Source organism: Mizuhopecten yessoensis, unplaced genomic scaffold (genome assembly GCF_002113885.1).
Source record: "Mizuhopecten yessoensis strain PY_sf001 unplaced genomic scaffold, ASM211388v2 scaffold1407, whole genome shotgun sequence".
Classification (NCBI taxonomy): domain Eukaryota; kingdom Metazoa; phylum Mollusca; class Bivalvia; order Pectinida; family Pectinidae; genus Mizuhopecten; species Mizuhopecten yessoensis.
This window is the reverse complement of record NW_018404031.1, coordinates 334,978-356,270: the sequence shown is the minus strand read 5'-3', so window position 1 is coordinate 356,270 and position 21,293 is coordinate 334,978. Positions and strand designations below refer to the sequence as shown.

Here is a 21,293-nt window from a genome sequence, read left to right as displayed (position 1 = left end):
AGCGCTATCACTGGAATTTCGAGGGTGATTTTAAATCTGCTATTTAATTTATTTTACACCTGCCATTTCAATATTTTATAATTCATCTCAAAATATGTGTCATATTTTTCTGTGTCTAACAAATAAATGACTGAATTGAATTACCTGTCAAACCTCTTTCAAATTTAACTCGTTAATGTTTAAACGCAAATTGTAAGGAGAAAATTGAATGTATTGTTATATATATACACGGTTACAGTCTACGACGATCGTTAGCGTCGGTCATTTACACGTGACTATGAAAGGTTGATTACAGAGAAGATGCTTAATTATTAAAATCATCTGTAGATCTAACTATAGTACCGACAGACTGGAACACATTGTATATGAAACATTCACCTGTGAATCGGATGGCTGTTGAACCCAAGTATAATTAACACCTATAGGTGGCTGCGATCTGCTACAGAAGCTGGATCGTTACTGCTCTGTAAACCGTGTTAGACTCTAAACAGTTACAGACTGTCGAGATAAAAAGGAAATATTTGAAATGTACAATCAGCTGTTGAACATTGACAAATGTTACCTTCATTCCGTGTAAACGAGCGGCTAATTGTGTACAGAGAAAGCAACGTTTGTTTGATAAGGGGTGTCCATTACCGCGGTAGTATCGCCGACAACACCATCACAGACATCGATTACAAGTAATAAATTAATCAAACATACGTATGTATACATAAAGGTAACAGTGACTGTATAAAGGTCAATGTCTTCGAATACTGCAAGGACAGTGGTACAGGCTGTTAACGTCAATGTACAGTTATATAAAGGGTCCCTAACTCGTGATGGTCAATTGCCATGTTTATGTAACTCGAGTTGGTTTATATTCAAATTGTATTAAGTCACTTTATCTAAGTCTAGATCGAAAATTTTCAATTTCTAACTCGAGTCAGAGAAACATGATAATCAACCATCACGAGTTTGGGGACCTTTCTCTCATAGCGTTAAGTCTTACGCTCTTCGTGATGTGTGATTAACATAGGTGCTCGGTGTACAGTGATATTCGATACCTAAAAATATCACATATATTCCAGAAAACGAGCACCCATGTACCTCACACACCACGACTTACCTTATAAACCCGTTACAAGTTGTACTTGTGATGTGAAACCCTCTCCAAAATTACCAACGCTCTATACACGGACGATCCATTTCATCATCATACTTTTTCTCCATAAAACGCTAGTTCATGTATAGTACTGTGCATTCTGTATTCCTTCACTTTATGAAATAGCAGGTATTTATCTAATAGAGTATCAGCCCCTCTTTCTGTTCTTTTACTAGACTCTGATTCTATTTACGATTTGGTTGACACACACAATATTTTTCTGCATGTAAATTATTGCCAAATTCATTGATTATTATTCTTGTAGTAATATTTATAACATACTTAGTCACTTACAGATTTCCACACATGACTAAAAAAAAGCAGTGCTCCAACATATGATGTTCTATAGGTCATATTATACCTAACTGTTCAGTTTGATATCGTACATGTACTGATGGAATACCTCACCTGGTGTGAAATTGACACATACCCACCTGACGCGCCAGAACCTTAGTAAAGTATACTTGGTAGCTTGCTGCCCCCTATACATTTGTTTTCCGGCACCCTTGATGACATTGTCATCTTTGTCCCAGTGTCTTAGTTAAACCGTAGTGGAAATAAAAAGTACAACATACGTTGTATACGTATCTGTATTCAGGCGCGTAGCTGCCACGTAAGCAAATAAGCAGTTGCATGCACATCAAAAATACAAATTTACTATTATATTTTTATTTATTTATTTATTTATTTATTTTGTAGTTCGGAAAAGTGATTAAATGATGTGTGGTTCAATTGAAAAATATATTAAATTTAACCACGGAATTAGATTGTTATCTAAGTCCGTGATTTAACTGTATAACCGACAGTCGACAATCATTACGTATCTGGAAGTTCCAACCTAGGGTACCTGGTGCCGATTTTATTATTAGTATTTTTAAATTTGTCAACATCGGAAACATGCATGGCTGCAAATCCAACGAAAAACCCGCATCATCTTCGAAGAACAAGTTGATACATGACATCTTCCAAGCAGCTGTAGGTTCACATGAAACAACATCCTCTTGCGACATTAACTTAGGAATCGACGAGTCTAAAACGCGGTACGGCTATTAGTATTAGGGCCTAGTAATGCCGGACCGAAGACAGTTCTGATCAGTCTCAGCATAGGTGATGGGCACGTCTATCAAAAAAAAATAAAAAATTGAATATATAAAACTAGTTTTATATATTCAAGTTTTATATATTCATTTTTTTTTTTTTTTTGATAGACGTGCCCACTACCTATGTTTTATATATGCCCACCACCTATGGTCTCAGTGGTGGACCCAGGGGTGTTGCCCTTAGTTGCCCGGGCAACACCCTTTTTTCTGTGTCCAAAAATAATCTGGACTTAGGTTTTTGAAGATTTTCCTCTTTTTCATATGGGATTTTCTTCTAATATCAACCATCATGTGAACTAAGGGTGCAGTTACCCAAACAAGGAGTCCACTACTTATACTCTAAACAATATATTTATATATTAGTAGGGTCTGCAGTCAGGTCAGTAGTGAAGGGTCAACGGACTGTCTACCTAATTGTATTGTTCTAATGTCACGGTGTGGTGATCACCCTGTTCATGGAGAGAGGATAAAACCATCTGTTGGAATTAGGTACAAAGTGTATATATGTTACTTGTTATTTCAAAGGTAGAGTCCATTTCATAATAGATAAACCAGTATTTTCACCTGTGGTTTCATGTACACATGATCACCAGGGGTGTTTTATTATACCTGTTAAAAAATGTAAATTTCAAAACTGTCAAAGACAGTAAAGCATCCACCTTAGCATCACGTTATCAGGTGAATAATATCCAATGTTAGCATAAAAGCCTGGCATGTATATATATATCCTTTTTAACAGGTGTTGCCCTTGTACATATGCATGCATACAAATTCACAATAAAAGACAAACAGTCAAATCATAATTATTTTTTATGACAAGCTAAATCAATATTTTGAATTGCCAAAATCCTCGCCTAAACTACATGCACATGACACAAACATCAACATTTTAACCAAAAACCTACATTTTTACCATGCATTGTTTCAGAGAATTTTTTGTTAACACTCGCTCCGCTCCCCCATCATAAAATATGAATACTCTATGTTATAAAATATAACCTAGAATAATACCGCAAACTCAGAAAAGTATTCTATGCCTTATTTGATCAGTTTGACAATGGAAATAATGTCCGATAAATTCTAGCTTTCTACGCTTGCCAGTGCTTGAACAAGTTTAGTATTACATCTTCCGAAAAAAGAATTCGCCTCGCTCTGCTCGGCTGGGAAATTATAATTGTCACAATCTCAGAAATAATGAAGTTCTATATATTGTTTGGTGCCAGAAAGTAGTATACATGTACAACCGACATGACAATTATAATCTATTAGTTTTTTTGAGTCTTCTGAGTTTAAAATTTTGGGCAACACCCAAATCTTATTGCTGGGTCACCTCTCCCCCCCTGAGTTTGACTGTTGTTACCCGTGATATCGGGAATACAAGCGAGGCCGATATTCGTCTTACTAAAGTGAAGGTGGATATCGATATCCTGTCTAAAAGATGGGAAAAAGCTCACATGTTCAAGTTCCATACACGTCAACAATTTAAAAAAATTAAAATGATTGTAATGAAATACAACTAAGTCAACGGAGGCGGGTTGTTTTTCCGGAATGGATGTTTTTTTTTGTGTATTTTTTTTCTTCCAAATAACAATTGTAGATTGATTTGTTACTAGCATTATTGTTATAGGTTTTAGGGCGGATACATGCGCGTATAGGATCCATCTGAGTTTTACATTCACTTCGCCTGCAAATGTAATATGAAAAAGGCAAAGCCTCAAAAGTCAGAAAAAGCCACGTACATGTAGCTTTTGCTAATCTGTGACATTATATAGGCCTGCCCTTCATTTGTCCCTGTCATGAACTGATGAAGTATGTTTTTCAGAGTAGTCCTAGGCCTATCTTCAGTAGGGCTACTGGATATGTATGTATACATATATCTAAACATCGATATAGAAGCTACCGTCATCTTATGTTCTGAGAAATGTTGATGATATAAAAAGGGTTTTGGGGACACAACAGCAAAAAATCTGAAATTAACCTGTTTATATTGGCTCCGACATGTTAAATATCTAGTTAACTTAGATTCATCAGGAAAGAGATATGACGCAACGGATATTTTCGGGTAATTCCAACAATCGACACTTTTTTGTCGGAGAAAAAAAGGAGAGCTGTCTTTCGCATTTGAAATACATTTTAATTTTTGCGATGCTTTCCAATAATAAAGTGATGAATCAACCAAAAAATGTTGTCTGTAAAATAAATTAAAACACTAAAATATGTATCTAAAAAGCCACCAGATGGCACGACAGAGCTTTTATATCTAAAAAAAATCCGGGGGTGGGGCATGCCCCCGTGTGTACATTTATGTTATTTGGTATACATGTTTCACAACAAGACATACTCTCCTTGCACACAATTCAAAACAAAAAACAGGAAAAGTATGTCTATTTAGTTTTTGTCTTGATGGCGAAATGTCACGAATGTGAGACATAGGTATTTTGTTACAGTTTGTCTTTGTCTTTGTTTGAGACATTGCTTTTGGGAAATATTAGAGTAATTAGTAAAATAAAAAATTGAACTAAAACAAAACGCAAGAGGCCCAGATGGCTCACCTGGATAATAAAGCAACCATAGAGAATTATTCTTGTTAAATCACTCTTGTTAGCCCGGGTGTTAGCGCGCGGGGGTCTTATTGTGAGAGGAAACCAGAGTACCCGGAGAAAACCCACGTGATCGGACAGGTTACCCCATACCTTTTCACTTCCCTCGGTGAATCGAACCCCGGCCGCCTTGGTGAAAGGCAAGTGCGCTATCCACTGCACCATCCGACCACCTTGAAAAACTGGTATTAAGTACTGACGGGATCCACTTGCATGGATATCTCTCTAAGAAAAGTATATAAATGAAATTGGTATTTAATATTTTCTGGTCTTTTTCATATTTCTACTAGGCAAATGAAAACGTTCCGCTTAGTATTGTTCTCATGTTTTCCGGCTCCCCATGAGGATTTTTAAACGTGGACACTGGCATAACCTGTATGATAAGTCAAACATCTTTCTCGAAAGAACCATGATTGAGTCATCCTGAAATAAACGTCTTAAATATAGGTGCATGATTTTCTAAAAGTTTAGCATTCGTCCCAAACAATCAAACGGTTTTAAACCAAAAAATCTATGTTCTCAAGATACAAGAAACTTTATTTAACGTCGCATACAGGTAAACAAGGAACATTAGCTCTTGAGAGCTATTATAGCGACAAACACATGTAAAAATAACAATAACATATTATATTACAAGTAAAGGGAGAGAATCACATATATTAATAATAATACAGTAATAATCATCACAGAAAAAGAAAGTATACTATGTACATATCCCAGGTTTCTAAGTATTGCAAAATCGTAAAAAATCATACAAGTTTTTCATGAAAATATCACATTTCGTATTTGATTTTGCAAAGATTTTCATATTCACTCAAAGAAAAAAATCTCTTTGCATGTATATAATATATATTGATATTTTTTTCAATATATTATTCAATAATGGCTGCCGACTGTGATTATAATAAATCATATGACGCAACCTAACTGGTCTACTGTTGTTTGTCTCCCCTGAATCGTCAATTTTCATAGGCGGTATGTCATTGGTCAATTTTATTGTATCGGACCAATAGATTACAACGTTATAGCACGTGTTTGTACTTTTCGCTCGCAGGATGTTGCCTCATATGTGTCAAACGTGAAACATCAACATGTTTAGTGTATTTGTGAACTTCGAATATGACATCACATAATTAATGCGATAAAAACCGCAAAATGAAGCTCATCAGCAGAGATATTGACAAAAACGGTTCTGGGTAAATGTCAAATGTCGTGCTTTAATGTGTACCCGCCGTTGTTTTCATATTGATTGTGACGTGTGTGTTCCTTCGAAAATTATGAAGATTTACGTCTTAAATATCTATTAATTTAGGAAGGACAAATAATTGATAAATACATTATCTTTTCGTGTCACTTAAATGATTCCTCGAGAAATAACTGATTTTCTAGTTTCGGATCACGTCTTTCTTGATTCCCAGGTCCTTTTTTTTGTACAAGATACTCGGCTCCGGACGCTTGTGGGTCAAGATATTGGAATGACCCCACTTTCACGTCGTGAAGGAGGGGGTCATTCTAAATTCTTACCTTCTGGGCCTCGAGAGAAGGACAAGACTACATCAGAGACCATTTTTTCTCTTGTTTTTTTTTTACTTTCGGATTATTCTTTAATAATTTCTACTCGAAATTACATATGTAACATTAGCAGATTTTTATATTTTCATATAATGTACTGTCCAGTCTCTTCTTGTGTGTGTAATAGAGGTCATTATTTTCTTTAAATTTCTTCGCCTGGAGTCGAATCTGGGACCCTCTTGCACGCTAGTCAGACGTTCTAGATCGAACGAGCTAACGAGAAAATCTCCCTAGCCGAGTCGGTAGGAAGCAGCTAGTATTTTACCAGGGTTACATACTCCCCCTCAAGGAAAGAACTCTTCCTAAGTTATCCAGTGGTGATAGTGATTCCTTTGCAAGTATCGCTTAGTATTTATGTCATGTATCCCGAGTCCCTATGTGGCTTACCCTAGTCTAAGGCTCTACCAAATGAGCTATAAAGAGAAATTCTCCCTAACCGTGTTAGTAGGAAGCGGCTAGTATTTTACCAAGGTGACATGTGTTTTGTTTGATGCAGACATATACACCATCCTTTTAATTTGTTGAGTTACCCCCACTGGTGTGCCATGGCTGTGAAGTAGTGATGGGCAATTGGTTTAAAGTCAAAATCGATAATGCGTTTGTAAACCAATCTATGATCGATTGCATAATCGGTTTATAATTTTTGGGGATGGAATACCCAACTAACGTGAGAACTCTACTATTACATCAATAGACAGAGTTAACGTGCTACACTATACATTAGGTTTTGTTCTTTTATAATGAATTGATATATAGCAACATTTGTGCATAATTTTCGTCAATCAAATGGTATATATATAATATATGTCTTTCAAAGCATACTTTAAAAGGAACTTGAAGACATTAAAATACTTTGATTTCAATGATGAACAGATTATATGGATTATAGAATTTGTAATCAATAGACGGAATCGGAAAGGGCAAACCGATTGATTTTCGATTATAATCGATCCTCACTACTGTCACGGTGTGTTAGTGATCATACACAAAATGTGAAATTACCTACTTCAACTTTTGAACTATGAATGTTCAAAGTTAGAATAATCATTTGAACTTTGTTCCCGAGTTAACATAGAACTAAAAATCAGAACAATATGACTGAAATGCGGGCTGATTGAGCAAGAATGTAAATTTCAGTTCTCTAAAAGCACATGTACCTGCAGTCTCTATGAACTATATTATATACCACAGAATATGTTATAATGCTATAATTTATGTAATTGTATATATAGAGGCTGGTATATATGTAGCTACAGTTGATCAACTTTCCTTTGTATGTATACATATTAATTGCAACTAAATAATTACCAAAAAAGGTATCTTAGAGGAATTGTTATTAAATATTAAGACAACTCTTGCCCCAGAAACATGAAATCCTAACCTGTTAAAAACCTAACTGTTATTATATAACCTTAACCCTTTCACCACTGTAGACCATAATGGACTCGTCCAGATAAATGCATGGTAGAGTCTACTAAAGTTGCATAGAGGTGAAAGGGTTAAACAAAAATAAATGGTCTTCTTTTCTTTATTATACCTAGTCAGTAGAAAAATAAAGTGTGTAATACACAATTTGTAAGTTCCTGATTGTAACATCAATTTCATTTTTAATTTTTCATTTCACTGTTGTAATATTTAAGGCTTCCAAATGAACCTAATCGGGATTAAAAAGAAGTCGGGTTGATTCCGTTTCTTGATAGATTCTATTTCAATCTTCATTGCTAAACTAGGCCTGTTTACAACCCTGTATTTAGTCATAATCATATTTTTGTGTTTATGATTTTAGGAGTGTGACCCTGATTCCTGAGGAGTCGGAGGACATGTGGCACACCTACAACCTGGTAACCATTGGCGACTCACTGAGATCAACCACCATCAGGTACTGTAGCCATTTCATCCTCTCCTATACACACAGTTCAAGAAGATCAACTCTTTCCCGAGGATAACTGTGGATGCATATTTATTGAAACTGCTGTATGTGCAGTCGAGATGAAATTACCGAAACAACAACAAAACAAAAGCAGGTTTATGATACTGTTTACCAAAAGTAGCACTTAACTTTCATACTGTATTGACAATTTACATATTTGATGGTGTTTGATTATAATATCAAAACATTTTTTTTTTAAGTCTTTGATGTAAAAAAAACACATGTTTTATTGCACTATTTCAATGACAGTCTGGTTCTGTTTCCAGGAAAGTTCAGAATGAGTCGGCCACCGGAAGTGTGAGCGTAAACAAAGTTAGAACCACTCTCTGTATCCATATAGAAGCCATCGAGTTTGACACACAGGGATGTATGCTCCGCGTCAGAGGGCGCAACATACAGGAGAACCAGTATGTCAAGGTAATCATTGACCATACAGAAAACTGCTGTGTCAAGATATTTAGTTACCATACATTTACAGTAAAGCGAGTATAATTATGAAAATTGACAATTATCTGTAGCAAGGTTAAATGTTTTTCCACTGAAGTTGTTCTATATAACAAATGAAATTGGTTAGAATAAAATGACAGAGGGTTACAACTTGACTTTAGAAAGTGGGATACTGTATGTAGAAGTCAACCTGTTCCATAAAAAACAAGTTAGGTTTGATGACAGTTACACATAAACCAATTATTAAGTTATAGCTTAGTATTTCAAAAATTCAATTCAACCTTTTACCCTGTCAAGTTTGGCAAACTACACTGTCGCAGAATTTACAGAAAATTGTATTTTTACCTTCTTTTTTTTTTAGGAATGCATGAAAGCTAATAATTTCCCACTGCAAACCATAAATAAAGCATATTTTATATGGCCAGAACAAGAACTAAAATGCATGTAGCTGTTGCACATCAGCGCATGTGCAAATAACACAGGACACATTTTTATATCCATTTTAACAGTTTACATATCTACTTTAACAGTTTACATACATTGTACTTAACAGTCATTACCGATCGGCCAAAACTCAACTAAGAGATAAATGTCTTATTCACGATATCCCAGTCATAACAATGAAGTAAACTGTATTTGAAATAAATATAAACACTGGTTTATATGTTGACTTTATGTAGATGGGTGCCTACCACACACTGGACCTGGAGCTGAACAGAAAGTTTACCTTGGGTAAACATGAATGGGACAGTNCGTCATTGGTTTGTGTGAGAAAATTACGTTGTTTTCTCAAAAATTGATGACGTTACTCTCTCAAACAAATGATGTAACAATCAATACCTGCTCTCAAGAGAAGATAACTCTGCAATACGCAAAGACGGAATATTACCAGTGACAACTTTTATCATCAGTAACTGTTCACTTTATGAAGAAATTTGACTACAATTTATATTAACAACATGGCTCAACCTAATTATCGCCTCTGTCAATAATAAGATATATCACCGTTGTCTTAAAACATCAGTGACGGACATCTTGACTTTTTTTTGAAGCCTTACTAGCTTACCCGATAACACTGTACCCTCTAATTTTGCAATTTTTCAAGGGCTTAATCGGGCAAAAAATAGTGCACATATTAAATAGGTAGAATACTCGATTTTGATATATTACAGGAAAATAAAATTAAGCTAAATGCAGTAAAATGGTAAACCTGATCTGAGTAGGGAACAGTTTGTTTAGTCTTCAATGATAAAAAAAATGTCCAGCTGAAGACAGGAAACATTTTCTAGTAGTTGCTGTATTTGTCACAGAAGGGAGGTAACTGCTGTCAGACTATAATGGTTTTATATTGTAGAGAAGAATTTTCAGTCTCAATCTATTATCTAAATTCTATTGGCACTAAAGGATATGAATTGAGAGAAATATTTAAAGTAAAATTTGGTTTGACATTTATTTTAAAACCATCAAAAAGTTGAATTTTTGAAAGATATGGTTTTGACGATATGTGTGTCTTTACTTACAGAAACAGCTTGTGATCCCACCACACACGCCGACCTTGCCGCAGTTGTCATGCAGGAAGGACTCGCTCATGTCTGCCTAATTACTGCAAATATGACCCTTGTTCGTGCCAAAATAGAGACCAGTATACCCCGCAAACGCAAGGGAATGTGTTCACAACACGACAAGGTATGGGCAGGGGGTTGTAATATTCGGCATTATAACTTACATAAGCTTTGTGGTATCATATATACTGAGGTATGATATGCCATGTTTCAATATATCATGGTATAGTGAATAGAAATCATTTTCTGTCTTGAAACATGCCTATCATGCCCCCACTAAGCCACTTATTACTGACTATGGGACAACCATTTATTGTACAGTATTGCTTTATTCCATCATTTTCAGTTAATAATTCAGCCACCTTTTTTTTGTTTCCCATTACATAATTCAGCCACCTTTGTTCCCAAAAAAGAATTTCAGTCATATTTCTTTCCAGTAAATAATTCATCCACCATTGTTCTGAGTGGATAATTGAGCCCCCTTTGTTCTCCTAAAAAATGGACTGGATTGTGAAAAAGCTGTTTTATGGGAACACATTTTTTGTTGGAAAAAGTTGAGCTGTACAAACTGACTTGTGGTGGCTGGATTAACAATTTTTGCCTGTAAATAAATACCCATAGTCAACACCCCATCTGTTGAAGTCAGTAAAAAATGTATGACAGCTTACATTTTGATCTGTTGTTAGGATGCATAATTTTGTTATGTTTTTGTACAGGGCCTCGCAAGATTTTACGATCAGATCATACAAGCTATACTACGCCACGTCAATTTTGATAGTAAGTGTTAATAATTCATCTCGCTTTACATAAAGTGCCTGTGATCTTATACAGTGATGCAGTGTCAGCTGTTGTCAAAGTTTTCCTGCTAAACTTATTTAAATATGTTACCCTGATTCGCATTCAAGACCTGTAGTCATATGTGAAAATCAGTTGACCATTTTTATAAATTTTTGCTTTATTATATAAAAGACACAAGAGAAACCCCCGTTCCGCGCCAGTCTTGGGAGGGTGTGTCATAAGCCACATGATATGTGTATGATATGTATAAGCATCGAGTTACAGAAGGTTTATTTTGTACCTGGATCTTTAGGGGTACGCATATATACTTAAATAAGGCCACACCAAGAGTGTATTTTTAATTTACCTAAAAAAAAATTGCGTGAAGGAACAAAAGTATTTTTTTGTGTTAGTATAAGGAGTTTGATCACTGAATTGCAAAGTTACCCATTTCTTATCAATTCTTTCTCAATTTGGAAATATATGGCATGAGAACTATGTTCTTATCATTTCTAAAAATGATGCGAAGTTGTTAAAACAATCCAGTTTAATTTCTCTCAATGGTATATAAAATACTTCATAATTCCTTAAGTAGTTAAAAAGTATAGAATTAAAGATGAAATGAGTGTAAATATATTACTAGTTCTAAAGATTGTAAAATATTTCTACATTTTAATATTTATTATTTTCTATGTTTCAGTTGTAAAATGTTTTCTTGTGGCAAGTCCAGGATTTGTAAAGGTAAGACTAGTTCACTGTCACTTGTGTATAACCGAATTTTTTTTTATTCCAACATAATCAAACCTTTCATGGATAAAAAAAATGGAGACTTTGGCAAAGGATAAAAGTGAAAGTATTTGCTCAATAAAGTGACGAACACCTTCTTTTTATGTCCATTTTATTGCAAAATATACTGGATAATAAATATTCTGTCTTTGCGTATTGCAGAGTTATCTTCTCTTGGGAGCAGGTATTGGTTGTTACGTCACTTGTTTGTGAGAGTAACGTCATCAATTTTTGCTCCCAAGAGAAGATAACTCTGCAATACGCAAAGACAGAATAGAGACTTTGGCAGATCAGGAAAGTCAAAATATTTTTACAATACAGAAATACATCAATTCTCTATGTCTATTTTTTTTTCGATGTTCTGCAGGACCAGTTCTCAGAGTTCATGTTTACACAAGCTGTTAAAATGGACAATAAAGTGTTGCTAGACAACAAATCAAAGTTTGTTCTTGTCCACTCCTCTTCAGGATTCAAACATTCTCTCAAAGGTAAGTTCACATGAAAATCTGCCCCAAAATATTTCAAAGTCTGATTTATCTTAAAAGTTCCAATTTATATTACTGAGAATAAGTTTAATTTGTATAAACAGTTTTGTGTTTCTTGTCTTAATATTAAGATTTGGAGTCACTGGTTGTCCAAGTTTAGATGGTGTCAAGTATTGACTTTGGGGTCAAAATGTTAGAAATCAAGGTCTCAGTGACCTTATGTGTGAAAATAATTTCTAGACTCCAAGTAGGTCATGTTTTCATCTAGTCTAGGGCCTTGAAACTATACAGAATGACAAACCATAGGATGAAAAGGAAACCTTTTTATATTGGGACCAAAAAGTGTACAGTGACTCTTTAAGTGGAGAATTCTCGTCAAAGGTCATGGACATCATAAACCATGATACAGAAGTTGTTTCTACACTCTAAGTGGTGCTGCAGTGGCGAGTGATTAAGTTGTTTGACCAACTAGCTGCAGGGTTGCCAACCTCTAAGGAGTCCAGTGTGGGAGATATCCCTTCACTGGGTTTTCTTAAGTGTGAGAATTTTGACGGCATCACAGCGTAACGTCGTTTCGGGTGTTGAGATAACATTTACTTAATTATCAAACAAATCCTGGCTTTCCCTGACTACTTTAACATCTGCATTGTTGATCTTTTCACTTCAAGTTCTTTGTAGGAAATAAAAACAAAACTTTTTTTGCAGATATATATTAGATTTTTATTTATCACACAACCAACCTGACATCAGAAATGCTATTTTTAGTGTATGTACATTTACTGACAGTGAGACAGTAGTTTTTGTGATCTTAAAGAACGTTACAAAGCAGATTGTAGTTAGCAACAGGTTTACCTCAGTAGTCAACACTTCCATGTACGTGGTTTTTTCCAGAGGTTTTACAAGATCCTGCCTTAACTGCCCGGCTAGCTGACACAAAGGCGTCCTTAGAGATCAAAGCTTTGGACGATTTTTACCAAATGCTTCAGAACGACCCCAACAGAGCCTTCTACGGGTAAGCAAAGTCCATCTTCAGGTCCTCCTTATACTGTACTGTTAGTAACATATGTACCTTCTTACGAGTTCTATAGTTGCTGGTTATAGCTTTTGTCTATGGTAAAATACAATCCAACTACAGATTATGTTGCAACTTATTCTTTTCTTAGTTGTATTGTTGAATATGGATGGACAGGATTACTATACTTCTTGTACCAAACTATGTTGAGGTAAAAGTATGACCGAGTAAAAGTTGGAGTAGTCTCCCTTCTATAGTAGTCTCCCTTCTATAGTAGTCTCCCTTCTATATAGACGATGAAGCAACCAAGGGAGTAGTCTCCCCTCCACGATTGACTTCATTAATAAAATTCACTTACATTAAAGAATGAGGTGATGGTAATTTTTAGTTGATCTTTCAAGTTACATTTTGATTGCAAAGTTTCTCATTTCATCAGATATTAACATTTACTTCGCATACTCACTATATAAGTACATTGTACTTGTATAATCCAAGATATAGTGTCCATGGATTCTGATCAGCAGAATATCATGAGCAATTTCTCAAATATAAATTGGGCCAATATAGTTCAAACTTCATATTCAAAACGACCAATTGTTTTTAATTCAGAGTAAAACAAGTGGAAAAGGCTGCAGAGCATCAGGCTGTCGAAGTCTTGCTCATATCCGACGAGCTGTTCCGATCGCAAGACATCAAGCAACGTAAACGATATGTGAAAATTGTAGACACTGTACGAGAGACTGCTGGTGAGGTGAGGATGTTCTCTAGTTTACATGTATCTGGAGAACAGCTAGGCCAGTTATCAGGAGTTGCTGCGATACTTAGATTTCCAATGGCGGACGATGACGACGATTCAGAGGAGGATTAAGAAATGTATTGTTTAAGGAAGATCTGTGCACCTCGCTGGCATTTTAATCAAACATTCTTGCTGGCATTTAAAACACACTCAATGTTTCAATTTCTGAGCCTATTTTATATGTAGCATGATAAAAACAATTATTTATTAAATCATTTCAATTCTTTTTTTAAATTGTTCCCTTTTACTACAAAATACATAACTTGTTTTTCTCATTGACATAAAGATTGACTAAAACTATGATTTCCCCAATGATTCCCGACCTGCAGGTGTGTCTATGCATGAAGTATCAATCGAGAAATTGATGAAGTACTTTTGGAGGGGTTCCCACATTATTCACCTTGTAAGTGTCTATATGCTTAATTCACATCCCCGCAATATAAGCATTATGTGTACCAAGTAGCGTTCAAATATGTGCAGTACTTTGGGAGAAGTAGTATGAACATTTTTTTTAACAAACCAGCACATCTCCTCTAATCTTTATTCACATCCCCTCTATGTAAGCATTATGAGTACTGAGTAGCATTGATGACATGACAAGTATTGTATTTCACTTAGTTTACATGCTGATTTCCACATCACATCTAAACAATAAAATAAAGCTACCAGTACCTATGATATAACTCAGGTGACCGCTAAGGCCCTTGGGCCTCTTGTTTTAACAAACCGGCACAACTCCTCTAATCTTTATTCACATCCCCTCTATGTAAGCATTATGTGTACCGAGTAGCATTGAAATCAGTGCAGTACTTTGAAAAGGGCTCTCATATTATTATGATCATGCAGTGGGTTACAGCAGGTATATTCTTTTCTTGATCCCCAACTTGCAGTGATGTCCATGTATGAAGTATCAGACAAATTGATGCAGTACCTTGGAACGTGACATGCAAACAATGTTATGAAACAAAGGGGCATAACTCCGTAAATAGGGGAGTTAACTTCATTCTATATAATGCATTCACATACCATCTATGTATAGGTTTTGTAAACCAAGTAGCTTTCAAATTGATGAAGTACTTAAGAGGGAGTAGTGTGAACAATTTCTTTACAACGATGGGGCATAACTCCATAAATAGGGGATGTATCTCTATTCTTTATAGTTTAATCACATCCCCTCAATATAGAAATTATTTGTACCAAATATCATTCAAACCTGTGCAGTACTTTCGTGGGAGTAATATGAACAATGTTTTTCATCAAAGGGGCATAGCTGCATAAATTGACGAGGTTATTCCAATCACATGTATATACTTTAATCACATCTGCTATATGTAAGGATTCTGTGTACCAAGCATCACTGAAATAAGTGCAGTGCTTTGGGAGGAGTAGTACGAATAACAGTGTGTCTACAGACAGACAGACAGACAACCTGATTCCTGTATACCCTCTACCCACAACTTCATCGCTTTGGGTACAATAAAAAAACTTATTCAGTACTAATATTCTCGACGAAAGTTATTGAAAATTTTTGTCCAAATTTGATGACGTGCAAAAGGGCACAACATCACAAATGGGCATAACTCTAAGAAGATATTCCAAATTTAATGACGAGCGAAAGGGCACAACATCATATCTTAGGAAAGTAGTATGCTAGGTTTGAGAGAAATCACTCCAGTATTTCTAAGATAAGTTTGACAAAATATTACGGCCTGACACGATGATTCCAATACACCCCTCCCTCCAGCTTCATTGTGGTATAATGATGAAAGCTGAGTTCGATCATGAACCATTTACTGTGGTAAGGCTGTTTCATCTAATGTTGTTACGCATGCTGTTAAACAACAACCAATCATTGCCTTGCGTTCAAAGAATTGTGTATGTGCAGACAGGGACTAATTGCTCTGGTCCGACCGTAGGAAATCGTAGGTTGTACCATTGTCATCAAGATATGGGCACTTCAGCTACCTTACACCTGCTCATTACATTATACCAGAGAGAGTTTTATCATACTCTATTAAGACCAGAATCACAATTATTGATGATAAAACTTGGCCAATACTGAAAAAATACAACTCGGCACATTTTATACTGTAGGAAATGTATCAATTTATTTGTTATAAGTAATGATGTAAAATTGTACATAATGACATGTATAATATTTAAAATCACTTCAAAATTGACTCATTTGAAACATCATATAAAAAGAAAATTGTGACTATTTAAACATTTATGTACAGCAGACTAGCATTCAAATTTACATCAGTTCTGCAAACCCATCGGACGTGGGCTCATGTTAGGAGTATTACCAATAATGCCAGTATGCAAGATAAACAGACACAAATTTTCAGCTTATTTCAACAAAATGATGTTAAATTAGGCAATCAAGAATCAAGCAAAGTAAGTTTACATATGAAGTATATTGTACCAAGGCTAAAACTGGTGACCCCTGCCTCAACACCTCGATGAACTGGACCACTCTCTAAATGATCTACTACCAAGGTCAGCCCAGGGTCATTCTAAACACCTCCTTCATATATTCAGTTTTTGTATCCAGTAAGGTTGGAAGAAATGCCAACAATGATGACCTTGAAAATCCTTGCAACTTTCTTTGAATTTTTTCCGAGCACACATCAATTAAAATTTTATTTATATCTTTTTTTTAAGATTTTATTCGAGCACTCATCAGTGAAAAATATATTTTGATTTCAAATACATTTCCATATGAGCACTGACATGTCTGTTTAACTGTTGATAGCTTATAAAGTTTACCGGTCATCATTCCTTCACAGTAAAATATAACCATATGGTTAAATCTAAAGTGTCCAACCGCATAATTATGTATACCAAAAAAAACAAAGAATAAGATTTCTAAACATTTTCTTCAGGTTCTGTTGCACTATCAACAGTATCTTAAAAACTTCGTTTTCAGCAAATCTCTGTTTACTTTAGAATGAGAAGTAAATGGAAGAGACATCCTTAAAATTTATTGGATTACGCTCTCATATGTTCTCTGCACCCCTGGAATATCGTGACGAAATTGAGGGCTCTGTATGCATGTGCCAACTTGTATATGACAAAAGTAGACTACCAGGTAGTTTGATCCTTGGATGTTACTCAAAAGAATCACATGCATGGAAAGCTGTCAAATCTCCCTCATTTGGAGGAGACTCCTTGATTTTGACCAAAATTTACCAATCTCCCTCGAAACTCCCTCATTCAAGTCCAAACTCCCACAAACTCAAAATCTACATTCTGTGGTAAAATGATCTCCTAGTTACTGCAGGGTGGGTTATAAATCATGACAGGTGTGTCTGAATCAAATGAATGCTTTTTGGAGCTACGTATTTTAAAAAGGGAAAGATAAATTGAGTGAAGCAATTTAAGTTGCGTTTCACGCACTTTAATTTCTCCCTTATTGGAAATGCGGAATGAAGGAGATCTCCCTCATTGGAGGTTTCAGAGGTTGACACCTATGTGCATGTCAGGTAACATTGAGGTTCTGAAGTTGGGGGTTTCTCCTCTGTAATCTTCAAATCACTGGTAACAGCCAAGCAATTCATCATTTTTTTTTACCTGAAACCAATCGTATAGCTAATGCGTGCCTTGGATTCTGCCAGGACATATTCAAGGGGTGCAGAGAACTTCAGCAATTGCCACCCATGGAATTTTAAGGACGTGCAGGAAATTACATAAGGAATACTGACTAACACCAGTGAAGCGGATTAGCTGACTATAAAAGTAAAACACCGACTTCCCAAGACCAGTCCAATTGAGTATTTTTGTTACAACATCTCCGATACAAATTCTGATAACTTACTAATTAAAGGAAACCTGATGCTGAAGCTTTTGGCAGAAATAAAAGATAGCAAAGAAATGTTACAATTCAAAATATATATACGAAAGATAAGATTTATAATAGACATGTACCAATTCACAAATATTCAATATTATACTATCAAAAGAGCTTGAAGATGAGAAGATGGCATAAATATAATCCCATGTTGTCTTGCCTTGTCCACTTAATATTTCATTAAGAAAAATAATTACTGTGAAAGTGGAAACTTTTGCAATGTGGATATGTTCACGACTTTCGCATCAAATAAATTGCAGCCAAATGAAATATCCACATGCAAATATTCATTTTTGGGGTATAGATATATAGAACATATCAATATCAGAACCCATTACTCATGGGTGAAAATTTCCAACCATGTTCAGTTTTAAGAGTGACTACGCAAATTTCCACTTTTATAGATAATGTTACATGAAAATGATGACTAATCCTATACAACAAGCACCATATAAATTAAGAAGTTAAAAAACCTATATTTGTACTATATATTTCTTTTTCCTCACTCTAGCTATGGCCTGAACACAATTACAGTCCAATCTGTATTATGAGATCACTGAAGAAACGGCTAAAAACTGTTCTTTTAGCAGAGAAGGTCCCTATTATGGAATATAGTAAAACTGCTTTGTTCATGGTGATAACAAAATGGTGGTCTCTTAAATATAAGAGACTAGTGGTGTCTCTCGAGCAGAAATTGGTCACCTGATTATCAATACAGTAAACCTTGATATAACGCCCCTCATTTACCGCCAACAATTTTCAATGTCTTAAGAATTCCATTATACATTTCCCTCAATTTATCACCACACCCCTTTATAATGACAAAATTTCTCTGGACAAATGGTGGCAGTATAACGGGGTATTAAGTTTACCGTAAACAGTACCCGTCTATAATAGTGATGAGATGCGACATTGATTTGTCACATTATCATCAATATTGTGTTAAATGTTTAGCAATAAGTTAAATGACATGAGAACGATTTTTCAGTTAGTGTACGGTTGTACAAATTGTACTTCTAATATGTGTATTTGACTTCTAATGATGCATGTTTATCAAATCTAAATCTAAAATGAAATTATCTAGAAATCTAATATTACATTCAGTATTTCAATAACTTCTGTACTTCAATGATACAAATATATATATATATATATATAAAAAAATGTATAGCAATACATATGTAGTACAAACCTTTATATCATATACAACTGAAATTCAATATTCTAATGTTCAGCAAAGTGCTGGCTATTTGCTTCACCTTAGTTTCTATATAATTAACAGTGTGTCATTACAATAATTAACAGTGTATCATTACAATAATTAACAGTGTGTCATTACAATAATTAACAGTGTGTCATTACAATAATTAACAGTGTCTCATTACAATATTCAAGAATAGGAGAAAAAAGTAAACAAAATAAATATACCTGACCATAGAAAATACAATGAAATATACTTCCTCTATTACAGATTGATGAAGACTGATTTCTCTATTGTATCTTCCTTGTGAAAATCACAGGGCTAAAATGCAGGAAAACACCTGTTGATGAATGTATTGGTAATCTTCCCAAATTGATGTGTTTACACTTTAACAGAATTCAATCCTACTGACAGTAAATAACATGTGATCTATGGTGGACATAAATATGACAACCCGAAGCTAAGAGAGTATGATATATATATCTCACGAAGTTTAACATATTCCTTTATCTGCTTATGTTTTGTACATAAACTGGCTGCAACAGTCTGTTTTGCACTTTTTTGCAATTACTCTATAAATACTCCCATCAACAGATTTCCACAAATCATACTTCACTCAATTTGCTGACTTGTTATAATTATACACTCTGACTGAAACAGAATTGGATATATTTCCCCATTTACAACTTTTCCCTGAAAAAACATACTCTGAAAAAAACCTGTTCTAAATGTCATTTCCCATGTCATATGCACAGTTTTAATTACAGTTATAGATTGATTTTTTTTGTTCCAAATGTTATTTTTGTTTTTACATTTATTTGTTTTCCAGTGGTAAATGTACTGATATTAGGTAACGATGTTCTGTTTTGAGTTATAGAGTAATAGCCAAAAGCATGTCTTACAAGACGGAGAGAATAGAAAGACAAAGTTAATCAATAAAATTGGTTATGAGTTTAAGACAGAAAAAACCCTTTACTGAATTAATGATTGGTTTTGGTTTGTTTGTGCTTTAAGTCATATTAACAGCTACGGTCATTTAAAGACTTGCCAGGTCTTGCTGTTGGGAGAAAATCCTGAGTACCCGAAGAAAAACCACCGACCTTCAGCCAGTACCTGGCGACTTCACCAAGTAAGCCTCGAACCCGCGACCAGAGACATACAAAACCAGTAGCATGTAGCAGATACATCTCTGCCGCGACACAGTGGTAGAGAGTATAATAGGTGATCGTAAACGGAAGACACCTTAACCACACGCCTCCCCACCCTGAATTAATGAAATATGAATGTTCTCCTAGGAGTAAGAACTGAACAAAAATAAGTGTGCCAGCTTATAGTAATGCAATGAATTTTTATTTCATTTCACATTTTACTCTCGATGTTAAAGATAAGGAAAACCCTTACAAAGTTACTGGAAAATACCTACTCTCTGATATTGTCTAATGAGAAGTAGAATACCACTCCATACTTGAAAAGATTATTGAACTTGTGTAGGCCGAATCATTTTCTTAAAAAACATGAACACTAGGATAACTAAACAAGAGGCCCATGGGCCTTAACAGTCACCTGAGTCTACAGTATTTTTTTTTTTTGTTGAAATATGTACCAATTTGAGTAAAAAATAGTATAATGTTAACTTAACTTTGTCAGGACCATGAGCTGATCATTCCTAGACCAATTTTAAGTGAGATCGGCCTATTAGAATTTAGTAGCAAAATAGCGGCCATGGCAGCCAAATTGTATTTCTGATTGACCCGAAAAATAACAACACTTTGTCAGGACCATGAGCTGATCATTCCTACAAAGTTTCAGTTCAATCGGCCTAGCAGAACTTGACTTTAAGTTTGAAATAGTTTTTCAAAATGGCGGCCGTGGCGGCCATATTGGATTTCTGAACGACCCGAAAAATAACAACACTTTGTCAGGACCATGAGTCTATCATTCCTACAAACTTTAAGTTCAATCGGTCCAGCAGAACTTGACTTTAAGTTTGAAATAGGTTTTCAAAATGGCGGCCGTGGCGGCCATATTGGA

At 35.0% G+C, this 21,293-nt stretch overlaps 1 protein-coding gene across 1 annotated transcript; it reads left to right on the top strand.

Moving 5' to 3' along the window:
- Positions 1–5,852: 5,852 nt before the first annotated feature.
- LOC110461701 (protein pelota-like) lies at positions 5,853–14,438 on the top strand. The gene is made up of 10 exons (XM_021515310.1): positions 5,853–6,040; positions 8,203–8,295; positions 8,613–8,763; positions 9,474–9,573; positions 10,316–10,479; positions 11,072–11,132; positions 11,833–11,873; positions 12,286–12,406; positions 13,295–13,415; positions 14,025–14,438. Exons 1-10 carry the CDS (start codon positions 6,000–6,002, stop codon positions 14,281–14,283), a joined length of 1,152 nt encoding a protein of 383 aa, XP_021370985.1. The 5' UTR covers positions 5,853–5,999; the 3' UTR covers positions 14,284–14,438.
- Positions 14,439–21,293: the final 6,855 nt, after the last annotated feature.